This window comes from Rosa rugosa, chromosome 3 (assembly GCF_958449725.1).
Source record: "Rosa rugosa chromosome 3, drRosRugo1.1, whole genome shotgun sequence".
Taxonomy (NCBI): domain Eukaryota; kingdom Viridiplantae; phylum Streptophyta; class Magnoliopsida; order Rosales; family Rosaceae; genus Rosa; species Rosa rugosa.
Window position 1 is genome coordinate 56,977,462 of NC_084822.1, and position 22,555 is coordinate 57,000,016.

The 22,555-nt window shown below is 38.3% G+C and overlaps 3 protein-coding genes across 4 annotated transcripts in view; all 3 read left to right on the forward strand.

The window, feature by feature from the left end:
* Positions 1–2,555, forward strand: part of LOC133740061 (uncharacterized) — a 4,596-nt gene extending 2,041 nt beyond the window's left edge. The window contains exons 8-12 of one of the 2 annotated variants that reach the window (XM_062167909.1): positions 232–384; positions 514–568; positions 989–1,111; positions 1,564–1,793; positions 2,122–2,555. In XM_062167909.1, coding sequence (XP_062023893.1) covers positions 232–384; positions 514–568; positions 989–1,111; positions 1,564–1,793; positions 2,122–2,145 — 585 coding nt within the window. In that variant the 3' untranslated portion in view covers positions 2,146–2,555. The remainder of the gene's footprint in view (positions 1–231; positions 385–513; positions 569–988; positions 1,112–1,563; positions 1,794–2,121) is intronic. The other variant, XM_062167910.1, reaches the window with a different exon arrangement.
* Positions 2,556–4,050: 1,495 nt separating this feature from the next.
* Positions 4,051–4,736, forward strand: LOC133740062 (basic leucine zipper 4). Its single transcript, XM_062167912.1, has one exon. It carries the CDS (start codon positions 4,076–4,078, stop codon positions 4,547–4,549), a length of 474 nt encoding a protein of 157 aa, XP_062023896.1. The 5' UTR covers positions 4,051–4,075; the 3' UTR covers positions 4,550–4,736.
* A 4,558-nt stretch (positions 4,737–9,294) lies between these two features.
* On the forward strand, positions 9,295–15,198 carry LOC133739012 (kinesin-like protein KIN-7N). Its single transcript, XM_062166720.1, has 18 exons — positions 9,295–9,494; positions 9,575–9,664; positions 9,776–9,894; positions 10,006–10,119; positions 10,215–10,296; positions 10,383–10,450; positions 10,544–10,606; positions 10,723–10,865; positions 10,941–11,043; positions 11,123–11,203; positions 11,519–11,587; positions 11,669–11,728; positions 11,840–11,953; positions 12,083–12,376; positions 12,851–12,934; positions 13,474–13,653; positions 13,736–13,969; positions 14,574–15,198. Exons 1-18 carry the CDS (start codon positions 9,350–9,352, stop codon positions 15,009–15,011), a joined length of 2,481 nt encoding a protein of 826 aa, XP_062022704.1. The 5' UTR covers positions 9,295–9,349; the 3' UTR covers positions 15,012–15,198.
* Positions 15,199–22,555: the final 7,357 nt, after the last annotated feature.

Below are 22,555 nucleotides of genomic sequence, written 5' to 3' on the forward strand. Positions count from 1 at the left end.
CTCTGAATTGGTATTATGTCATATTCTTCAATCGTGCTTCTTCTGGTCACTTTGCTGTTATCAATCAATTTGGAGAACCTGCCTGTTTAATGACTTATTTCTTTTGCTTCTTTATATCTTATATCTGTCAGAAACTCAGAATGTTAACACCTGTTAATGTTTTAGTTGTTTGGCATTGCGACATATCTGAAATGTATGCTGCAAGAAGTAATTCTGTTTCTAATTTTTCAGGTATTGACTGATTCAGACCATTGCTATTGTGTAATACTCAATGCACATGATGGGGCAGCATTTCCTAAGGCAAAGGATCCTGATGATTGCAGTTCTAGTGATAGTTCCTCTTTGAAGGTTGACAGTAGTTCTGCGAAGGCAAAAAGTTCCAAGGTTCTTGTCTAATTTATGTTCACATACCAGAATTAATATTAGAGATTAGATTGGTGAATGCCACACATATTCAGTTAGTTGAAGGACTACTCTTTAGACATTCTGATTTTCTGGTGGCTATGATTGCAGCTGACTCTTTTTTCGGGATTTGTCAGCTATCAAATGGTACGAGATGCATATGATGGTATGTTTTCCTCAGTTAATTTGATGTTATTATTTGCATTTGGCTCGCACTACCTATCACTTGAGATGATCTTATTTTTGTTCATTGTACCAGTAATTAAAGTTTCTTTTTTGCCTACAACTGTTGGATGACTTCTTATTCATTGCTTTAAGCTGTATGGTCTTATAAGTTGTTTTAAACTTTTACTTGTTATGCAGATAATTTTCTGTTGTTTCATTTGCCGATCCTTTGATAAAGTATTCTGATATTCTAAATAATCAATTTAAGACATGGGTTCCACCTGAATAACCACTGTTTAGCTTGAACATTCATTATAAGTATGTTCGGATTCATCATTATTATCACGTTGCATTTTGCCCCAAATTATTGGGTGAAAGCGAGTTGCTCTTTCACTCATCTCTCTCATTCACACATATACAGCCGGCAAGTCTCGTTTTGGGAACCTTTTATCACTTGCTCATTCCCCTGGCAAACAAGACAAACTGTACATGAAAGGTCCTGGAGGCCGCGGGGAAGTTGAAGTGGCTGTTTCTGGTGTTGTAGGTATGACATATACTGATGGCATAGAAACTATTCTAATGTATTTCTTGTTGTTTGTGTTCCACATGAAATGCAACTGTAGAACACTAATTTTTTTTAACTTTCACAAAAATTGTAAGATTTCTTCATTATTTTTATGAATTAACTATTCATATAGTTAACCTGCTTTAATCAACAAAAAAAATTGGAATTAACTATTCATATAGCTCAGATGCAGATTGATTATCTTCTAACTGAAAGCTTTCCAAGTAGTTACATATTTCAAAGGTCTAAAAGAAAATTATAAGTGACAGATTAGGACTAGAAGCTGCATTAATTTTCACTTCTGTGGCAGCAGTTGAAAATTGAATCTGGTTTTATGACTCCTTGTTTTGTGACAAGTTGATTAAGTAAATAGTTCATCAAATAATACAAACACTAATGTCAAATGCTGAAAGTTTATTTTATATTATCAGATCAGAGCCAGCAAGATACAGGTCCCTTTTCACCTGTTACATCCAAGAGAGGATTCGGAATTGGCTTTATGGTTCGTAAAGCAGCTTCCGTTGCATCTGTGGCGGCAAAGAATGCCTATGCGGCTGCTGCTTCTAGCCATAGTTTTGACGAGGAGATGATCCCTCTCAAATGTTGCTTGATGTCCATTTCATTACCGTGGGAACACATAGCATATGATCTTCTTTTTAAGGTGAGTTTATTTCCAGTTTCTAATCAATGAAAATGATGGACTTATGGTAATTAATTATTCCTGATTGGGAAACTTTTTACTTTGATTTAATCATTAATATAGCTCTTGCTCTCATTTTCTTTCTTCATTCTTTTGGTAATGAACAAAATACAATCATGCAAACTAGATTCTAAACCTTTTGTTAGACCCTGAAGTTTTGTGTATTACTTATGGTATAGACTTACTTACTTAGTTGATCACTGGCATTTACTAGAAAACAGGTTAGTTGATTACTCTCTACCGTGCTTCTGAAGAGTACTAAAATTTAATCCTGGTTTATGAAATTCAGGGCACTCCTCCTGTGAACTTGTAAGCAGCATCTTATGTACATTCTCATTGGCAATGAATATTGGAAATGATAATGCACCTCCAAGAGGAAAACATTGAGACGAGTGGAGATGTTCACCCCCCCTGTGATAAATGTAATGATTGGAATTCAGTTGCATATGGGAGCACATGTGCTACTCTGGGCTAAGGGCCGTTGTAAAATGTGTTGTAGACCATTTTTCTGTTTCATACATACAAAACAAAGCAACATGTTACTTTAATTCCAGGTTCAGGGAACACTAGAGTTCTACATTTGTATATTGTTGAGTGGAAGCACTTTGTATTACCCTGTTATGTTACTCGTAGGCTCAAAGGTAGTGTTTCTGGTACGCTATCTGATTTTTTAGCGTAAATGGAAGGCAAATCCAGACCACTAAACAGAAAATGTTTTCTTTCTATCTATAGTGTGGATGATGTTACCGTCATTTCCTATTGGAACTTCTTCATTTTCTGCTATTTAAAAGAAACGCGTCATGGGCCGGTCGGTTTCAGTTTACACTACCGATTTGTCGTCCGCCATCACTATACCAAATTACCAATTCATTGATGTTGAATCGAATGAAAACATGGTGCTGATCATGTTGGGCATGTTGCGGTTGGTATCTAGAGCAAGAAGACGACTAGCAAAGCAGTTGCAGTTGCAGTTGCAGGCCATAAATTAAACACAGAGGACTTAAAGTTGGTGGCATCATCCTTTTCAAAACTTTGCTGCACATGAAGCCTACTTTTGAATTTTGAGGCAGAGACTAAAAGGGCGACACGAAACGCTTTAATTCCTAAATGGGCTAGACATCAGAACATGTGCATGTTATTCCTCACTAATAATATGAGCCAAGCCTTTAATAAACTCCCAACTAAGAAAACTACCAAAAAACCGTCCACGAATATTCCTCCACAAAATCTATATTGGTATGTCGACTGTTTTATTAAGATGCCATGTTTAGGGCTGGGAACAAAAGAACAATGCGACAAACGAGGTATAGTTATATGGTTTACTGATGCATCTCAGGTAGGATAAGTTTCGATTAATTTATGTTTAGGATATAGACGCCTAGACGGTGATGGATTGAAAGAATCTTCTTGTTGGCGATATGAAGAAGCAAGGTATAGTGGTATACTACTAGGAGGATAATTCAAGAAAGTTCGTGTTCTACTGGTAGATTTAAATAATTTTTTTTTACAGACAGAATAAAGAAACACATTATCATGCATATTTATTTATCTTATGTCGTATTTTTTTTTAACTGATTATTCAAATAAATTATCTTCTCTTCGTAAACTACTCAATATAAACACAATTTTTTGCTGAGCATTTTATTCGAGCAAATCAGAAAAATATGATCAAATATATAAACTCATCAAACACATCAAGTTTACTAATAACTCTGACTTAACATAATTCTAACTCAATTTTCTTCATTATCTTTTCAGATGCGTCCTCCATACGACTTCGGGTCATCGGCGCAGTCTATTAACTTTTCCTTTCTTACTAGATCAACTGTTTATAAACTTTAACGTTTCAGATAATTGTTGTTTATACAATTTTGTTTGATTCTTCGTGATTAAGCTAAGCGGGATTAGCTGTGGTTGCCCACCTGAGGGCTACCTGAGCAAAGCAGCCAAAAAAAAACTCAAGGATCCCACCACAAACCTTTGCAAAAAAGTTGCACGTAATGCACTACACCAACCAAAACCATGATTATAAAACTAATTAACCATCATTATGTTACTATTATTTTTCGGAAGTGGGTGCTTAGGGTTTTTTTTCGTGGACAATTTCACCCTCGCAATTCCCAAAACTTTTGCTCCGGTAGACCCCACGTGTCTCACCCCCTTCCACGATAAATACTCGTCCCCTCCACTTCGTTCCTTCCCTTTTCTCCTTCTTCCCTCCTCCACCATTTTCACTTGTGATCATGTTTACTTCAGCGGCTATGTTCTTCAACAGTGCCGAGGAAGCGGTCGAGTTCCAATGCCCTGTCCAAGAGACCGGGCTCACGGCTACAATAGAGGAGCTCATGTCCCTGCTGCAAGAAGGAAACTCAAACTCGAACTCGGGGAGTCCAAACTCCGGTTCCGAGGGCTCGAACGGCCGGGGGGTCTACTCGCTGGATGAGAGAAAGCGGAGGCGCATGACGTCGAACCGGGAGTCGGCCAGGCGGTCCAGGTGGAGGAAGAAGAGGCATTTGGAGGACTTTACGGAGGAGGCGAACCGTTTGAAAATGGAGAACCGGGAGCTGAAGAACAGGTTGGGCTTGGTTGCTCAGAAGTGTTACGTAACATGGAGAGAAAATGAGAGGTTGGAATCCGAATCCCTAGCTCTGTGGGCTAGACTTTCGGATCTGAACCAGGTTTTAGTTGCCATGCAGACGATGCGGTCACAATATTAAACAATATATATGATCTAAAAGTCTAAAATGGCAACTAAAACTAACGAAACGAGGATCAATTAGAGCAGCCTCTCGTGCATTAATTTCAGTAGCTATACCAAAATTACAGACTTGGTTAATTAGTGGGGTACATTTGGCTGCTCTAGCTAGTTAATCATATGGCATATAATCTAGGGTTTAAAGTTCATGCATCTGCTAGCTATAGCTAGGTTCATGAACTTGGGGGAGAGTTAATTACCTGGCCGGGAAGGCTGTGTTTGATGTGCTTACTCGTGTAAATATTTTTCTTGGAGGAATAATAATGTAGTGGAAATGAGTGATTTAGTTTTTCCTTTTTACTATTTAATTACCATCGTCATCATCATCGATCAGCAACAAACTCTCGCTCTCTCTCAAATTATATTTTAGCTAGAACGGTTTTGCTGCTGCATGTTTGTTTCACGTTGTTGGTCTGTGTAAAGATTCGAGCGTCAGCAGCTAATTAACTGGCTTTTTGGTCGTGCATGCTGAACAAGTACCGCTTTTTCAATTAAATACATGAAACTTTTAAATTTCAATGTTTGATTCCAATTAAATTGATGCTAGCTAGGCCATGATCGATGACCCACGTATATATGCATAAAATGTGTAATATTATCTTGGTCTGTCGGACCCGCAAATCATCAACAAATTCCAGCTGCATGCTACTTATCTAATTAAACAAATGATAATTCATGTGTTTGCATGTACTTTCACTTGTGATTTGTATGTATAATCGCGACAAACAGTAATTATTACTTAGCCTATAATCCTATATCACGAGAGCTAGCTATATATAATATATTGTCTCTTTTTAGAAGATATAATATATTGTCTAATGGCTCAAATTACGGTATCCAAAACAAATAGGTACTCAAAATGCCTCATGTGTCGACCATATTAATTCTAAATAATCATCTTTGGATTAATTCAAGTAGTGATAAAGAAAGGATAGAGAATTGTATTAGATGGGATTACTTAACATGTATATTATAATGATTCAAATTCATTTCACCTTATTGAACTTTACACCTAAAATCGTTTGTACTTCCGAACTTTTAGTTTGATTACATGCTCTTATACTCTCCAATATGTTCAACCATAAGTCCATAACCATTAGTAAAATAATTAGTCAATTTCTTCATAAATTGGTGAAGGTGCGAATCCACTCAAGGTCAATTTTTAGCCTTAATTATGTAAATAGTGTGTTTCTTACATAATTGAAGGCACAAAAACTTGTTTGAATGAGCAACACTATATGAAGAAATTGATAGATTAATTAAGAATTCACTATAATTGATCAAATATTCAAATTAGAGAATACAATGACACATGAAATCCAATTAGATGTTAAGGGGCACAAACGATTTTAGGTGTAAGATAGGTAAAATAATTTTAGCTCTATTATAATCAATCGTGCAACTAGTAAAGAAACAAATCAATATAATCAGAGTGACAATGTTCTATGTCCACTCACGGGAGAACATTAATATTAGGGTATGATCAAATTTCAATCCCAAGTCAAAACAACAACGTTGTTCTCTTTGACACGTAGTGCTAGATGTATATAGAAGAACAGATCCATCAAACCTAACTTGTCTTTATATCGATTCTCAGCTACACAGCACAAGTAACTTGTGGGTGTTACGGATGTCGTATTCACCAACTTGTACGTTTTGTACTGTTTAGCAACTAAATGAAAAATCTGATACGTACCATCAATTAGGGATGCCACTGGTACATGAACTTAAAGGTTATAATCAACAGTAGCTAGCTATAAATCTTTATCTGCATGCTAGCTGTAAAGCTTGCTAGCTCGGTCGAGTTAGCTTTTAGATTAATGGCAGTGGTGATTCTTAGCGATTGGTATCGATCAACAAGAGCAACCACCACATCTAACTTTAGTCGACGCGCGTCCATTCATAGAAAAGCAGTCTAGCATTAAGGGATCAAATATTAATGCACCAAGAGAAGTTAGACTAATTCCATCGAAGAACAAGGATGGAAGATTCTCAGTTCTTCACGTACATCTCTCTAATCTCTATATGCATGCATATATACCATCCAAATCTTTTGACCACTGCTTTTACACAACACATTGTCCCACTTCATCCATGAATTGTTGTCCAAATGTCAAGTGGTTTGAGGTTAACTTAATCTTTTATTTTGGAAAAGAAATTAGTCATATTGGACTAATTCTATACAATTAGCTAGTCAAGCTATGGTGAGGTTTTTTAATTCTATACAAAACCGAAAGTACTAGTAGCTATAGCTAGATTCCAAGAAGTTAATTTACATGCATACATGCATTTACATAAAAAATAATCCATCGTGCATGAAAATATTTACGAGTATATTATAAGTAATAGGTTATAATTTCAAAGCTCACGACTCACGAGCATGCTTATTGGATAGAAACAATTAGAAATATGCATGGACTAGTTCAATATACCTAATTAGAAGTAAGTGGTTGCGTGAGGGCCATGAGGCTTTTACGATCAATCCAGATACAGGGAATGGATTTAAATTTTGGATCCGTAGCCCCCATCAAATCACCAAAGCTAAGATAAAATTAGAAAAGAAATAGCAAAGCAAAAGAGAAAAAAAAAAAAAGGAAAGGCCTATATCTATTGGATATCATTATTATTATTCAACCATAGAAAAAGAAAAAAAGAGAAAGTAAAAAGGATTACGATGTATGAAGACTTGTGTGATATGTACGAGTCGCAATGGCGGAGTTAGGATTTTAAAATAGGGTGAGCTAAAAAAAAAATATTTTCTTAAAAGTTTACTAATGCTTTCAGATTATTATTTTTTCTTAAGTTTTACAAGTAATATGTTTTATTCTTTTCTTAAATTAAACTACATTATATATTAAATAATCAAATAGCTAAATGACCCAAAAAATCAACATTATAACGTGCGATAGAAATTTGATAACAAAAGTTTAAGACAAAAGAACACACCTACACAAGTTGTACCCCGTGCCCTTGAATAGAAGCAAAAAATTTTAATTATTGAATATGTATTATAATTCTCAATTGGCTCTTTTTCAGACCTAATTTACCAAAAAAAAAAACACAAATTTTTTATGCGACTATGCCTCTTAAAGCATAATACAAAATAAAATAAAATCAAATACTTCAAGCAAATAAATAACATATCTATACTATTATTAAGAGAATAGGCTTTGTTAGCCAAAATTGAAAATTTTGACAGATTTAACCCTGAAATATTAAAAGACTTTGAGAATAAATTAAATCAAAAGGATAAATAAGACAATTCTAATTTCGTACACATGCAGAGCATGTGATTGCAGACTAGTGTATGACTAAAACAAGAAAAGAAATAACATATGGGCTAAGTTTAGAAATTTGAGGTGGGCTAATTTTTAATATTTAATCTATTAAACCATAATTAAGCTACAAATATATGTTTTTTCAAAATCTGGGGTGGGTTATAGCCCAACGGAGCCCGTGTGTAGCTACGCCTTTGACGAGTCGAGCACGCACTGGAAGTGTCTAATACTTGCTACTGTTTCTGACTCTAGCTAGCTCTCAGAGCACTCTAGCTGCTGTTTTTTTTTTTTTTTTTCCTGATGACTTCTCTAGCTGCTGTTGTGTCTCTTTATTTTGTTCATTTTTTCTGGCTAGTCCTTAGAAGTTCGTATCAAAAAGAACAGTGATGAACTGGAAAAATAGTTCTTAGATGCAGAAGTTAATTGTCGGTAGATAAGTTAAACAAAATGAGAAGATTGAAGTTGTTAAAAGTAATGTTAATTTTTCTTTTGACTCCTATGCATATGGATATAATGGATTGAGTTTATTTTTACTTCATATTTGGATAACTAGGCGAATCATCATCACCCGGAAAAGGTAATAGTAATGCAATCGTTGCAGCCTTTTCCTTTTTGTTTCAAAGCAGGAGATAAACTAAAAACCTAAACCTTTAGAATACTTGACGTTAGTTGGTCAAAATTGAAGGCAGAGGAGACATCAAACATAATTCAAAGTTAAACATTTTTGTTTAGTCATGTGATTCATGCCCAACTTCCACTAATATATTTCTGACTAAATTTTCTTTTCGAAATACATGGTTGAAATTGAGCTGGTTACCAAATTTACTTTATAAAATACGTGGTTGAAATTCAACTAGGGAAGAGATAGAGCAAAAGTAAAGTTGGTTTCTAACTATTTATTTGCGACGACTTCTTTCATTCTTTCCTTTCCTTCGTTTCAAGGTAATTTACAATTTAAGAAACTTGCCTTGTTGATGAACAGAGTAAAGTACTTATTCAAAAAAAGAAAAAATTAGCAATAATGTTCACCCGGTCAGTGGCTAAACAATTAAATTATGCTCAACCACCATTTAATGTAAATTCAATGATAGAGAGAATGATTATTATGTTAAGTTGTTTTGTTTCTCATCATTGAATTTACATGTAACGGTGATTAAGCACAATTTAAAAGAAAATCTCTGGGTACATCTTGGCGCATCTGTATACAGGCCCATGGGGAAGAACGAGACCCGATAAGCAGTTTAAACTGGATAGTAATTCATGGGCTACTCTTCTCAGAATGAAGCCCATCTCTCTAAAGTCGTAGGGCTGACTGACTTTCCGCTTTTCCTCCTGAACCGTTTGAAATTGAATTTCGAATCTGGGGTTTATAGAGAGGGGCAAATCCGTAATCTGCACACATTCAAAATCAGGAAGTGGTTCAAAACCAGACCCGACCGTTGCTAAATCGATCTCACGGAGTCAAACAGAGTCCGAAGTCATCAATGGAGAAGATCTGCGTCGCCGTTCGCCTGAGACCGCCGGTGACTCAAGAATATTCCGGCGGAACCTTCTGGAAGGTCGACGAAAACCGCGTTTCTCTTCACAAGGTTCACGGAACTCCAATCTCCGGAGTCTCCTACGCTTTCGGTAATGTCCGAATCCCTAATTGGATGCAGATGGAACAGTGTAGTTTGATTTGATTCATTCTGTGTGGTTTGATTTTGCAGATCATGTGTTCGATGAAATGTGTAGCAATTCTAGGGTTTACGAACTTCTTACCAAGGAGATTATTCACGCTGCAGTAGAAGGATTCAATGGTAAAGCAGTGCCTGTTTTTTGTTTGTTTAGGTTTTAATTTGTTGTGATGTCTTTGATTTGAGTAGTAGTTCCTATATATGTGAGTGATAGAATTGGTTTGGTACATGTAGGAACTGCGTTTGCGTATGGGCAGACCAGCAGTGGCAAGACTTTCACCATGAATGGCTCCGAAACAGATCCCGGAATCATTCACCGGGCGGTCAAGGATGTGTTTGGGAGAATCGAAATGGTAATGAGTACTTTTTTGATTGTTGATGCTTTTGTTTGGCCTATATATATATATATATATATATATATATATATATATTGCTATCTCGATCTGATGATTGTTGATACTCAGATGTCGCACCGGGAGTTTCTGATTCGAGTTTCGTACATGGAAATCTATAACGAAGAAATTAATGACCTTCTGGCCGTAGAGAACCAGAAATTGCAGATTCATGAGAGTTTGGAAGTAGGTTGTTGACCACGTACTGTTTCTGTTTGGAGTTTAAATTTAGGTAGCTAGCTTTTTCAAATGAACTGAAATTACTTTTTCGTCTTGTTTAGCGTGGAATATTTGTTGCTGGCCTCAGAGAGGAAATTGTCAGTGATGCAGAACAGGTTTTGAAGCTCCTTGAATCTGGAGAAGGTTTGCACTTTGCAATTTTGTTCTTAATTTGTATTTTCTATTACTTGACTATTCATGCATGTGTCGGCAAAAATGTTTTGCTACAGTTAATAGACATTTTGGAGAGACAAATATGAATGCACGGAGTAGTAGATCTCACACAATATTCAGAATGGTACGTCCATACTGCAATTTTGCCTGCAAAGCTACCCACCAAATACTGGATTTGCTTCTAATTTATGATGCCCCATATATCTTATGCTTCTAGGTAATTGAAAGCAAAGAGAAGGACATTAATGCAAGTGCTGATGTTATTCGCGTCTCAGTCTTGGTTTGTATTCTTTATGCTATTCTTTTTCTTCTAAATTTGTTGAAAAGTTGACACACAGTTGCAGTTATCTTGTGCTTTTTGTGATATCTTTATTATAATTGCTGCATGTATTGTAGAATTTGGTAGATTTAGCTGGTTCTGAACGAATTGCTAAAACTGGAGCTGGGGGAGTACGTTTGAAGGAAGGAAAGCACATAAACAAGAGCTTAATGAGTCTTGGTAATGTGATTAACAAACTCAGTGATGGTGCGAAAAACAGGTATTTTTCCTTGTTTTAGTAAATCATCTTTAGTTGATTATAAAATTATTTATCTAATGATGACTTCTAATGCAGGGGCCATATTCCTTATCGTGATAGTAAGCTAACCCGTATACTTCAACCTGCCCTTGGTGGTAATGCAAAAACTTCAATAATATGCACCATAGCACCAGAAGAGGTAGTCTCTTATTTGCTGCTGAGATACTTTGTATCATACATCAACATTTTGGTGTTTAATGAGTTATGGAAGCACTTAGGTACATGTCGAGGAAACAAAGGGAACCCTTCAGTTTGCTAGCAGAGCTAAGCGCATCACTAATTGTGCTCAAGTGAATGAGGTTTGTTTCTTATTACATTGTATATCCAACTCGTGGTTTTGTAGATTAGTTTATGATCATAGCATATTACATGTGTCTTTGTCACCGCAGGATATTATTTTACTTCATGTCTTATTTTCTTTTAGCTTCCGTGGAAAATAGTTTCAATCCATAAATTGCTCCAACCATTTTCTGGAAATTGTTTGTTGGCCATCATTTTGGTGTATCACTCAGTCTTTTTCTCTTTTATAGTTCTATCTCCTTTCACAGCCTTTTTCTTGACCTTGAATATAACAGTGAAGTTTAACCATTATCAAATATTTAAATTCGTCACAGATCTTGACAGAAGCAGCCTTACTGAAGAGGCAAAAACAAGAGATAGAAGAGCTTCGTAAGAAGCTTCAGGTGAGAATCATCTCATGTTATCTTGCAAAACATAGATTGAATACAAGCTAACACATTCTGTTGAAAAAAAAAAATGTATAGGGATCCCATGCTGTGGTGTTGGAGCAGGAGATATTGAAATTGAGAAATGACTTGCTTCAGGTGTGCTCTCTCTCTCTCTCTCTATCAATTTGTGGAATCTTGAATATTTTCTGGATCGCCAACCATAACCTCATTTACCTTTCGTATGTCTGTTAATTTTTCATGGTTCAGAATGAACTAGAGCGTGAGAAGCTGGAATCGGAATTGGAAGAGGAGAGGAAATTGAAATTGAACAAACTCGGTAGTCTAGATGCTTTTTCAGACTTTGGCGGAAGTTCTTGTCAGGTAAAACTCATATGTTATGTAGTTACTGAATCATAACAATACTAAGGTTTCATGTTTGACTTGTTTTAGGGTCAGTTTATCTTTGGAGTATGTAGTGTGTGATGTTCTGATGATGTTTACTATGAATAGCCACAGGATTCTGGGACACAAAGCCTCAAGGAAGAATGTAATGACAGCATTAGTAAATCTCAAAGAGATCTCTTTACGACCCCCTCTAGCAAGGCAGTTCCCAATGCCTTTGTTGCCAGGCGATCAAATTATTCACCATTGCCTGGTTTTAGCCCCCTGCCAGATGCCTTTAGCAACGTGGTTGATGAAGACACGTGGATGAAAATGAACAAAGGTTATATAGCTGACCTTGATTCCATTCAAATGACTCCTGCAAGAAAAGTTCAATCCTTTCCGCCAAGTGATGCAACTCCAGTAAGTTTCTAATTACCCGAACCTATTCTTTTTTCTGTCTTCTAAAATTCTATTTTTTTTTTTTCTACTTGTTTCAATGAGTGAAAGAAAAAATAGCAACAATCATCATCGCCAAGTGTATAAGTTTGTTTACACTCACTAAAATTGATTCTTCAGTGAAGTTTTCCATGCTACCATCTTGTAGGTTGTATACCAAAATAAGTTACAAATTTGGTTGTCTTTGTTTTCTTTCAGACCATTGAAAAAGGAAAATGAAATGTTTCAGCTTGTTAACTTTAAACTTTTCTTAATATACTGAAACTGCATTCCAGCTCTATTTCAGTGTCACTGCATATTATTATAATTTCTTTTTAGGTCAAATATATCTTAAATCTTTATTGTAACTGACTTTCTTTTAATACATGGTTAATTTCTGTAATGCTTTGGGGCGTAAGGTTTTATGATGCTTTTATTGTTTTCCTAAATAAATTTCAGGGAAATTCAAATGAGAATTACGAGGAGGTCCAAAATTTGAAGAGGCAATTAGAACTTGCTATTGAAGAAAGAGACGATCTCAAGGTCAGTATCTATAGTAGGCTCTTCAGCTCTTGATGCATTTTAGAGTGCAAAATGCACAAACACTGTGGTTAGGTTGAGGATAAGCTACTCGTTTGAAACTTAGCATGCCTAAGCTTGCTAAGTTTCCCTCATAAAGACTCAAATTGAGCCGCCTGAAATTAGAACTTGCTATTGAAGAAAGAGATGATCTCAAGGTCAGTATCTATAGTAGGCTCTTCAGCTCTTGATGCATTTTAGAGTGCAAAATGCACAAACACTGTGGTTAGGTTGAGGATAAGCTACTCGTTTGAAACTTAGCATGCCTAAGCTTGCTAAGTTTCCCTCATAAAGACTCAAATTGAGCCGCCTGAAATTTGCATTGATACCTGAATTCATACTTTTCTTGTTTACCACATCTTATATTGCTTGTTGTCTCTTTTTGGTATACTTCGTTAAATTTAGAATTGCTCTTTCATAAGAGTATGCTGGATACTATTTCACACTGGTTTCTACTCCTGCATACTTTTATGGTTTATGTATTGATGCTTGTATATGTACAGAGGAAGCATGAGGAACAAGTTAGGAAACATGAGGAACAAGTTTTACTGAACAATCAGTTAGTGTCTGAGATATCTGAGCTCCAACAAGAAGCACAGCTGATTCGAGAAATCCCTCAAAGGCTTGGTGAATGTGCAGCGACTTGCAAAAATATATATGTGGATGTTTTATCAACAACTCAGGTAATGGCTGTTTGTCATTTTAGGCTCTCTCAATCGGTATTTGTTACTGTACAATTTAATAACCTTATGATGATTTGGGCAGAGTTATATATCAGATGAGAAATCTTCTGCGGCAAAATTGCTTTCAAGTATAACGGAAATTGGCACCAGCCTATTTACAACTCTAGAAGCTGATTTCTCATTACCAATTGCTGACCAAAGATTACGGATCCAAGAACAGCACAGAGTGCTCTCTGAGAGATTGAGCAGCACAGTTAAATTACTGGTATCATCTGAAACACTAAACATTGAGGATGAGCAAGCGAGGAAGTCACAGGTATCCGCCTGGTCAAAATTAACAAGATATCACTCATTAGTTATAATTTTATTCTCTGCCCTATTGTTAAGGATATTTTGTATGTTATAAAACTGTTTTGATACTTAAAGTTTTAGTTACAGGCAACAAATGTTACCAATGTTACCTTACTACAGAATTGTAATATATTATAAGCTGATATCATCTGGATCATATGATCAACTAATAAAAGAGCCTAAAAATTATTCAAGCTGATGTCATTACGTATTAAGTTAGCATATTTGCATTTCAGAGTCTTTCTTGCAACCTGTTATGTGTACTTTCAAGTTTTCAATACCTTTTCTCTATTGTTTCTCTGCTTTTGATATTTCTGTGGAAGCATCTATTTAAGTTTTTCCATTATTGATGAAACTAAACTGTAAATAGTACCCTTTGTTATTCACATGCTAGTCATACGTAGTTTGATATCAAGAACTTGTCTCATATTAGTGTCTATGCTCTGGCACGCCAAGTTTTAGCTGATCCCAGAGAATTTATGAAATATTCAGATTTATTTAGCTAGAAAAAGAAGAGAGCATCTAGGCTGTTTTTGTTTTGTCTTTAAGATATAGTTGTTGTGATTAAGGAATGCACAATGGGAGGAGACGCTGCCTGTTGGAAGAAAAAACTGAGCAATGAGCTGAACACCATCAAGGAACGACACCATGACCTGGCGAAAGAGCTAGATTCTCATAACCAGCTTCTGAAGAAATCTAAACAAAGATATGAGAGTTTGGAAACTGAGTTCCAGCTGTTGAAGGAAGAAAGGGATTCCTTGCACAAAACGGTATCTGAATCATCTGAAAGACTATTACTAGTTACTGATCAGAAGGAAAATATTGTGAAGTACATGAAAGAAGAGTTGCAGGGAAGGAAAGATCTTGAAGAAAAAATTAAGCAGTTCACTGTTGCCTTTTGCAATCGGAAGACATCACTTATGTCTTTTCACAGTGAGTTTAAGTCTAAAGTTGAGAGTTTGAAAGCCGAAAATGTAGTTTCAGTACCCAAATCTGTTGGGTGTTGAGAGTATCTAGTGTTACTTCAATAGTAATGTGGTAGGCTCCAATGTCTTCTTCTCAGAGCTTGTTTCTTCCACATTTCTTTTCAACTCGTGTTATTATTTATTTTCTACCATTTAGTTAAGACACTCTCTCATTAAGATTATGTATGAACAACACTGTATTTATACATGCAAAGAGGTGGATCGTTTGTGTGTGTTGATTTGGTTTGAAATGTCTGTAGAACTCTTTGCATTATGAACCGAAAAATTTGGGCAGGTTGTGATCTGTCAGTATACTCTATCTACTATAGCAGATGGTTTTCATAAAAAATTATGTACTCTATCTACTATATTACACTCTTCCCAACCCTTGCGCTACCTTCCAAATGGCCCCAAGGGAAGTCGAATTTTGGTTGGATGTAGGATTGGAGGAGATGCGCCATACCGATGAAAACGTGATATTCAACATTTTTCTAAACGGTTTGGAGGGGATTATGGGTGGGAGAAATGATAAAATTGCGTGAAGCTCGTTTGATATTCATTGTCGACCATCAAATATTAAATGAAAAATAATAGAATTGTTGAAGGAATATCGATTTAGTGTGCCTTATCAAACTAGGAGTAGCAATAAGAGAGAAGGTTCTAGATTTCCCAATCCTACACGGATTGGTATTCCTTGTAACATTAGAACTAGTACTTTGTAATCCCTATATATAGGGCTCCTATTCTCAATAATAATACACACATCTCTCATCAATCTCTCTCATACCAATATACTTAAACACGTTATCAGCACGAGTTCTAACCACAAAGCAAAAACCAAAAACCCGAAAACCTTTTTCACCAAAACTGCCGCAGCACCTAGCCCCTTGCTAGCCCGCCTGCTCCTGCAGCCCTCTCGGTCTGCCTACCTGCGTGCCTACTGCCCCAGCAGCCCCTAGCCCGAGCTAGCCAAGCCTTCGCTGCAGCCTGCTCCTTGCGCGCCCAGCGCTACGCGCCCCTGCGCTCCGTGCTGCCCGCCTACGCGCTCGTGCGTCTGCAGCCCCGCATCGCTGCACTGCTGCTCCTGCAGCTCTGCTGCACATCTGCTGTTCCTGCAGCACCTACGCGCCCCTGCGCACGCATCCCTACTGCCCCTGCAGCACCAACGCACACCGACTGCACCTTTCCTCTTTCCTGTGCACGTCCGTCTGTTTGCAGGCTCCGAAACATCTAGTTCGGAACCTCGGATCAAAATCTTTTCTTCATCAAAGTTGTTCATCTCTGTCTCTTCCATCTGACCTCCGAATTTCAGCCTTATCGGAGTTATTTTGACACCAGTACAACAATCAAAGTGAAAACTGTTCAGAAGAGAATTTGCTCCGAATTTCAACAAGCTTGACCTTATAAACATTCGCTGCACGCCTCTACTCGGATTGCTTCGCTCCATCACGCCTGCATCGACACGCGCGTGATCCAAATACAAGTAAGTATTCAAGAGTAAGTTTTGAAGTTCCTATAATTCAAATATTTCTTCTTTTCTCGGGGACTTGAAAACCTCCCTTCTTCTACATCCCACCTTTCTTATAACGTGGGTTCGATTCTTGAAAAGCGGAATCGTGGGGATTCACGCAATTAACGAACTAAGAGCGTTCGTAAGACTTCGGACTAAGAGCGTCCGTAAGCATCGATTTAACGAACTAAGAGCGTTCGTATGCTACGGACTAAGAGCATTCGTGAGCATCTATTTTGACCATTCAAACATCATTGTTTCGGTCTAATCCAATTGTTCTTGGAAATCGATTTCTTGGTAGCATAGCTCGGAAATCTTATTTATATTAGTTTTCGTGGAAGCATTGACTCCGAAAATAACTTGTTCTTGTTTCATCTTTCAGGATGTCAAACATGAACAAACTCGATTTTGTTCCATTGGATTATGCAGGCAAAAGGTACTTAATTTGGGTCACTGATGTCGAGGTCCACCTTATTGCCCGTGATTTATTGCATACAATCCAAGAGCTTTGTCCTATAGAAACAGCTCCAGACCCTCAAACTGAGAAAGATAATTCCAAGGCACTTGCCTTCATGAAACGTCACATGGATAGTGACCTACAGTTTGAGTTCATAAATGAGGATAGCGCCATAAAGCTTTGGCATGCGCGTCGCGAACGATATGGCAATGTTCGTGACTCCATACTTCCGAATACAGAAGCAGAATGGAAAGATATTCGCTTCTCTGAATTTGACACTGTCATGCAATTTTATTCGGAAGCTCTCAGCATCAGAGCAATAATGCGTCTCTGTGGAAAAACAATCACAGAAGACCAATTGATTGAGAAAACCCTCAATACCTTCCCCGTCTATGCTATGAGGTCCTCTGACTTACTCCGGACTCATGTAAATGCAAGACGGATCACAAGTTTTCAACAGCTTATTGAAGCTATGGCCACTACTGAAAGACATGGCAACGAACTTGTGCAAAGAAGATTTGATAGGCTTCAAGATAGCTATCAAGAGCATCGTCGTATGGCTAGAGAAAGTCGCCATCGACGTCATGATCCATACGATCGAAATGCTCAAGAAGGTAATCGCTCAAGGCGAAAATCCCACGACCGTAGGAGGCGTGATTTTGAGGGATATAGGGTTGGAAACCATGGAGCCAACGTTGGCCATGGGCACCACTTTCCAACGCCACCAGTCCTAGGGACTATGCATATTGCGCCAATGCGCCTCAATCAAGGGAGAATCCTCTTTATGGTGTCTATTTCTGATATGGAACGTCTGATCAATGGACCTGAATTTGCAATATACCTACGGAGGTAGTCGCATCATGTTGATCAAGACTTCGAGTTCACAAAGACTTTAAATCTGGCGATGAAGACAAAATGCCGCAGATTTTTATAGTCTTTATTTTTTCCAAGAATTATGTAATGGCTATTATGCCTTAAATCAATAAAATGACTTATTGTATTAACTTTTTCCCTCTAGGCGTACTCAAGAGTACTTGTGATGTCTAGGCAAGGTTTGATCTGAGAGAACGGTTTTAAAAGTGAGCAACGCTCCACCAAAATCTCGCCTTACCTTACCTGGTCACAACTAAATTGAAATTACCGAACGGATTGAGTGACTACAATTTGTCTACGGTTTGATTTTTATGTTGGATTAGATTATGGTCACGAAACTTTGATGTAATCATTGGCTATTATTAATAAAGTATCGATCTATTTTATCTCATGTCGTAGACATATTTTTCGAACTTTATTACTTCAAAGATATAAGAGCCAATGGTTTTCATGCGGAAAAGCATTGTGAGAATGAACAAGAGTTCCTTTGCATCACCTCTAATGACTACGGACATAAAAGAGTCTTAAAGAAACTTATGTGTCGCTCTAGTGGGTTGTATGCAACCACTATTCGAGTCATTGAATCCAACCATGTCATGAGAGATGATTTATGGGATTCCGACACATATAGGCTTTGGCACGACCGTTTGGGACACCCAGGTCGTGACATGATGATCCGTATATTAAAGACTTCACACGGACATCCATTTTTCAGAACAAAAAGAAGTAAAAATCGGATTTTGGACACCGAAAGAGCACATGCGCCTCACGGCGCCGTTCACCCCCAGGACCGGCCATCCTTGGCCGGCGCCGCCGTCCCCCTGCGGCCTCAAGGTGGCATTGACGCCACCAATGCTCTTTCTACTCCACATTTTGCTTCTAAAGTCAATTGTGACTTCGTGGCTCAACCAAAATCCTCATTGGTTGTTTCTAAAGTCCATCATTCGTTCTGCAAAGCCTGCTCTTTAGCAAAATTAGGATCGAGACCATCCTATGCAAAGGACCCTAAAGAAAATATACCATTCTTGCAAAGAATCCAAGGTGATATTTGTGGACCTATTCAACCATCATGCGGACCATTTCGATATTTTATGGTATTGGTTGATGCATCGACACGCTGGTCACATGTCATGCTATTGTCCACAAGGAACGCTGCATTTGCTAAACTCCTAGCACAAATAATTAAGTTACGGGCTCACCACCCTGATCATCCTATTAAGTCTATAAGATTAGACAATGCTGGGGAGTTTACATCAAAAACTTTTGATGAATATTGCATGTCCATTGGGATTGATGTTGAACATCCAGTTCCTCATGTTCACACCCAAAATGGTCTCGCAGAAGCCGCCATTAAACGTCTACAAATGGTTGCTCGAGCATTGGTGATGCGCACCAATCTCCCTATTTCTGCTTGGGGCTATGCAATATTGCATGCAACTGTGCTTATTCGTCTGAGGCCCACTACCACTCAACCCTTCTCTGCATCCCAGTTGATTACTGGGTATGAGCCTGATGTCTCACACTTACGCATATTTGGGTGTGCAGTTTATGTGCCTATTGCGCCTCCACAGCGCACCAAAATGGGTCCTCAACGACGATTAGGCGTTTATGTTGGATATGATTCTCCAACGATTATCCGCTACATAGAACCCTTGACAGGCGATCTCTTTACCGCTAGATTTGCGGATTGTCACTTCGATGAGACAGTCTTCCCGTCGTTAGGGGGAGATAAGAACATCAATGTTCAACAGGAACGACAGGAATTGTCGTGGTCTGTCCCCACTCTGTCTCATCTTGATCCCCGAACCGCACAGTCCGAAATTGAAGTGCGGAGAATTCTCGATCTTCAGAACGTAGCAGAATCGATGCCTGATGCGTTTTCTGATATCGCTAAAGTGACGAGATCACACATACCTGCTGCAAACGTGCCTGCAAGGATTGATGTCCCTAAAAGTAGAGGACATGACGCCAACTCAAGAATGCATGAGCATGGCGCCAACGTCCCATCTCACAGTGATGGTGACGTTATGGCTAGGCCCACGGCTCCTGCCAGGAAGCGCGGGAGGCCCATAGGTTCGATGGATTCTCGCCCAAGAAAGAAAGCGAGTTTGGCACACAATAATCCATTAATCATCGATGTGAATAATCCATCTCATGAGAATATTCCGGACTATGGTTATGTCCAAGAGACATCATTGGGGGACGCTCCAATGTCAGAACCAACTCCAGAGAATAGAGAGATCTCCATAAATTACACTAGTGTACATGAGATGATGGATAGAAATTCTATGGCGATTGATGATGCATTTGCATATCATATTGCAAAAGGAATTATAGAATATGATGATATCGAACCTCGCTCTGTTGAAGAATGTCAACGAAGAGCAGATTGGCCTAAATGGAAAGATGCGATCCAGGTTGAATTGGATTCACTAACAAAGAGACAGGTATTTGGGCCTGTAACGCAGACACCCCCAAGTGTAAAGCCTGTTGGCCATAAATGGGTCTTTGTTAGAAAGTGTAATGAGAAAAATGTGGTGGTAAGATATAAAGCCCGCCTTGTGGCGCAAGGTTTCTCACAACGCCCTGGAATCAACTACGAGGAGACATATTCTCCCGTAATGGACGTTATAACGTTCCGCTACTTTGTCAGTTTGGTAGTTTCCGAAAAACTTGACATGCAGCTTATGGATGTGGTTACAGCATATCTCTATGGGGATCTAGATTCAGAGATATATATGAAGGTTCCAGATGGACTTCAATTACCCAAATCAAGTGGCTCTAAACCACGGAGCGCGTTTTCAATAAGTTTAAAACGCTCACTATATGGATTAAAACAATCCGGACGGATGTGGTATAACCGTCTAAGTGACTACTTGATTGGGAAGGGATATATTAACAACGAAATATGCCCATGCGTGTTCATTAAGAGAACAAGTTCCGGATTTGCAATCGTAGCAGTTTATGTCGATGACATGAACCTAATTGGAACTCTAGATGAGTTAAAGGAAACTGCTAAATACTTGAAATCCGAATTTGAGATGAAAGATCTTGGGAAAACACGGTTTTGTCTCGGTTTAGAACTCGAGCACCGTAGTGATGGGATTTTGATCCATCAGTTTGCATATACTCAGAAGGTCCTAAGGCGCTTTAATGAAGATAAAGCAAAGTCTGCGAGTACTCCCATGATCGGCCGTAGTCTTGAGCCCGGAAAAGATCCGTTTCGTCCAAGGGATGAGGACGAAGAACCATTAGAGGCTGAAGTGCCCTATTTGAGTGCAACAGGCGCATTATTGTACTTAGCTCAATGCACAAGACCGGATATCTCATTCGCAGTGAACTTGTTAGCTCGACATAGCTCTGCGCCAACACGCCGCCATTGGATTGGTGTAAAGACAATCTTTCGATACCTAAGAGGTACGATTGATATGGGCCTATTCTATCCCTACAGAGAGAAAAGGAATGACAGAAAGTTGGGATCGGACCCCAAAAGGCAAAATGCCCCCGTCCATGGAATGGCCGCCGGCCATGTTGCCGGCGCTGGCGCCGCTCATGGTGGCCGGCGTCCTCCTATCTCCCTCCATCAAAACGACAATGATGTCTTGATGGGTTTTGCTGATGCAGGGTACCTCTCTGACCCTCACAAAGGTCACTCCCAAACAGGTTATGTCTTTACCATGGGAAGCACTGCGATATCTTGGAGGTCTACAAAACAGACCCTTGTTGCTACTTCCTCGAATCATGCAGAGATTATTGCTCTACATGAAGCCGTTCGTGAATGTATATGGCTAAGGTCTGTGATTCGACATATTCAAGGAAGTTGTGGTTTGAAGTCTACCACAGATGAACCTACATGCATTTATGAGGATAATGCAGCTTGTATTGAACAAATGAAGTTAGGTTTCATCAAAGGCGACAACACCAAGCATATATCGCCTAAGTTCTTTTATAATCAGCAACAACAATCACTTCTAAAGATTGAAGTGAATCAAATCCGATCAGAGGATAATGTAGCGGACTTATTCACTAAGTTGTTACCTAAATCCACCTTCGAGAAACATGTGAAGAGCATCGGATTGAGAAAGTTATCCGAACTCCCACGATTGTAGCAATCAGGGGGAGATATCGACATCAGGGGGAGTTATGATGTCTGCATGTTCGATCTCGAAGAGTGAAGGACGTGTTGTGCTCTTTTTGTCCTTCGACCAGGGTTATTTTTATCCCACAGGGTTTTTGTTACCTGGCAAGGTTTTTAACGAGGCAACGGATGAAGCGTCACCACCAAGTTTGAAGCGGCACAAGGGGGAGTGTTGAAGGAATATCGATTTAGTGTGCCTTATCAAACTAGGAGTAGCAATAGGAGAGAAGGTTCTAGATTTCCCAATCCTACACGGATTGGTATTCCTTGTAACATTAGAACTAGTACTTTGTAATCCCTATATATAGGGCTCCTATTCTCAATAATAATACACACATCTCTCATCAATCTCTCTCAATACCAATATACTTAAACAAAGGTTGTCCAATATATTTGAGTTATAAAATCAAAGCAAAATAGTTCCCGATCCTTGTGCTACCTTCCGAATGGCCTTATGGCCCCAAGTGAAGTGAATTCTAGAAATTGCATTTGATAGTCAAAAGTCAAATTTTAATTAGGTGTGAAAAAGTATTTGTTTATATCACACAATTTTCATGAAAAAAGATACATGTTCGAAATTTTGCAAAATTTTACCAGAAACCACAGAA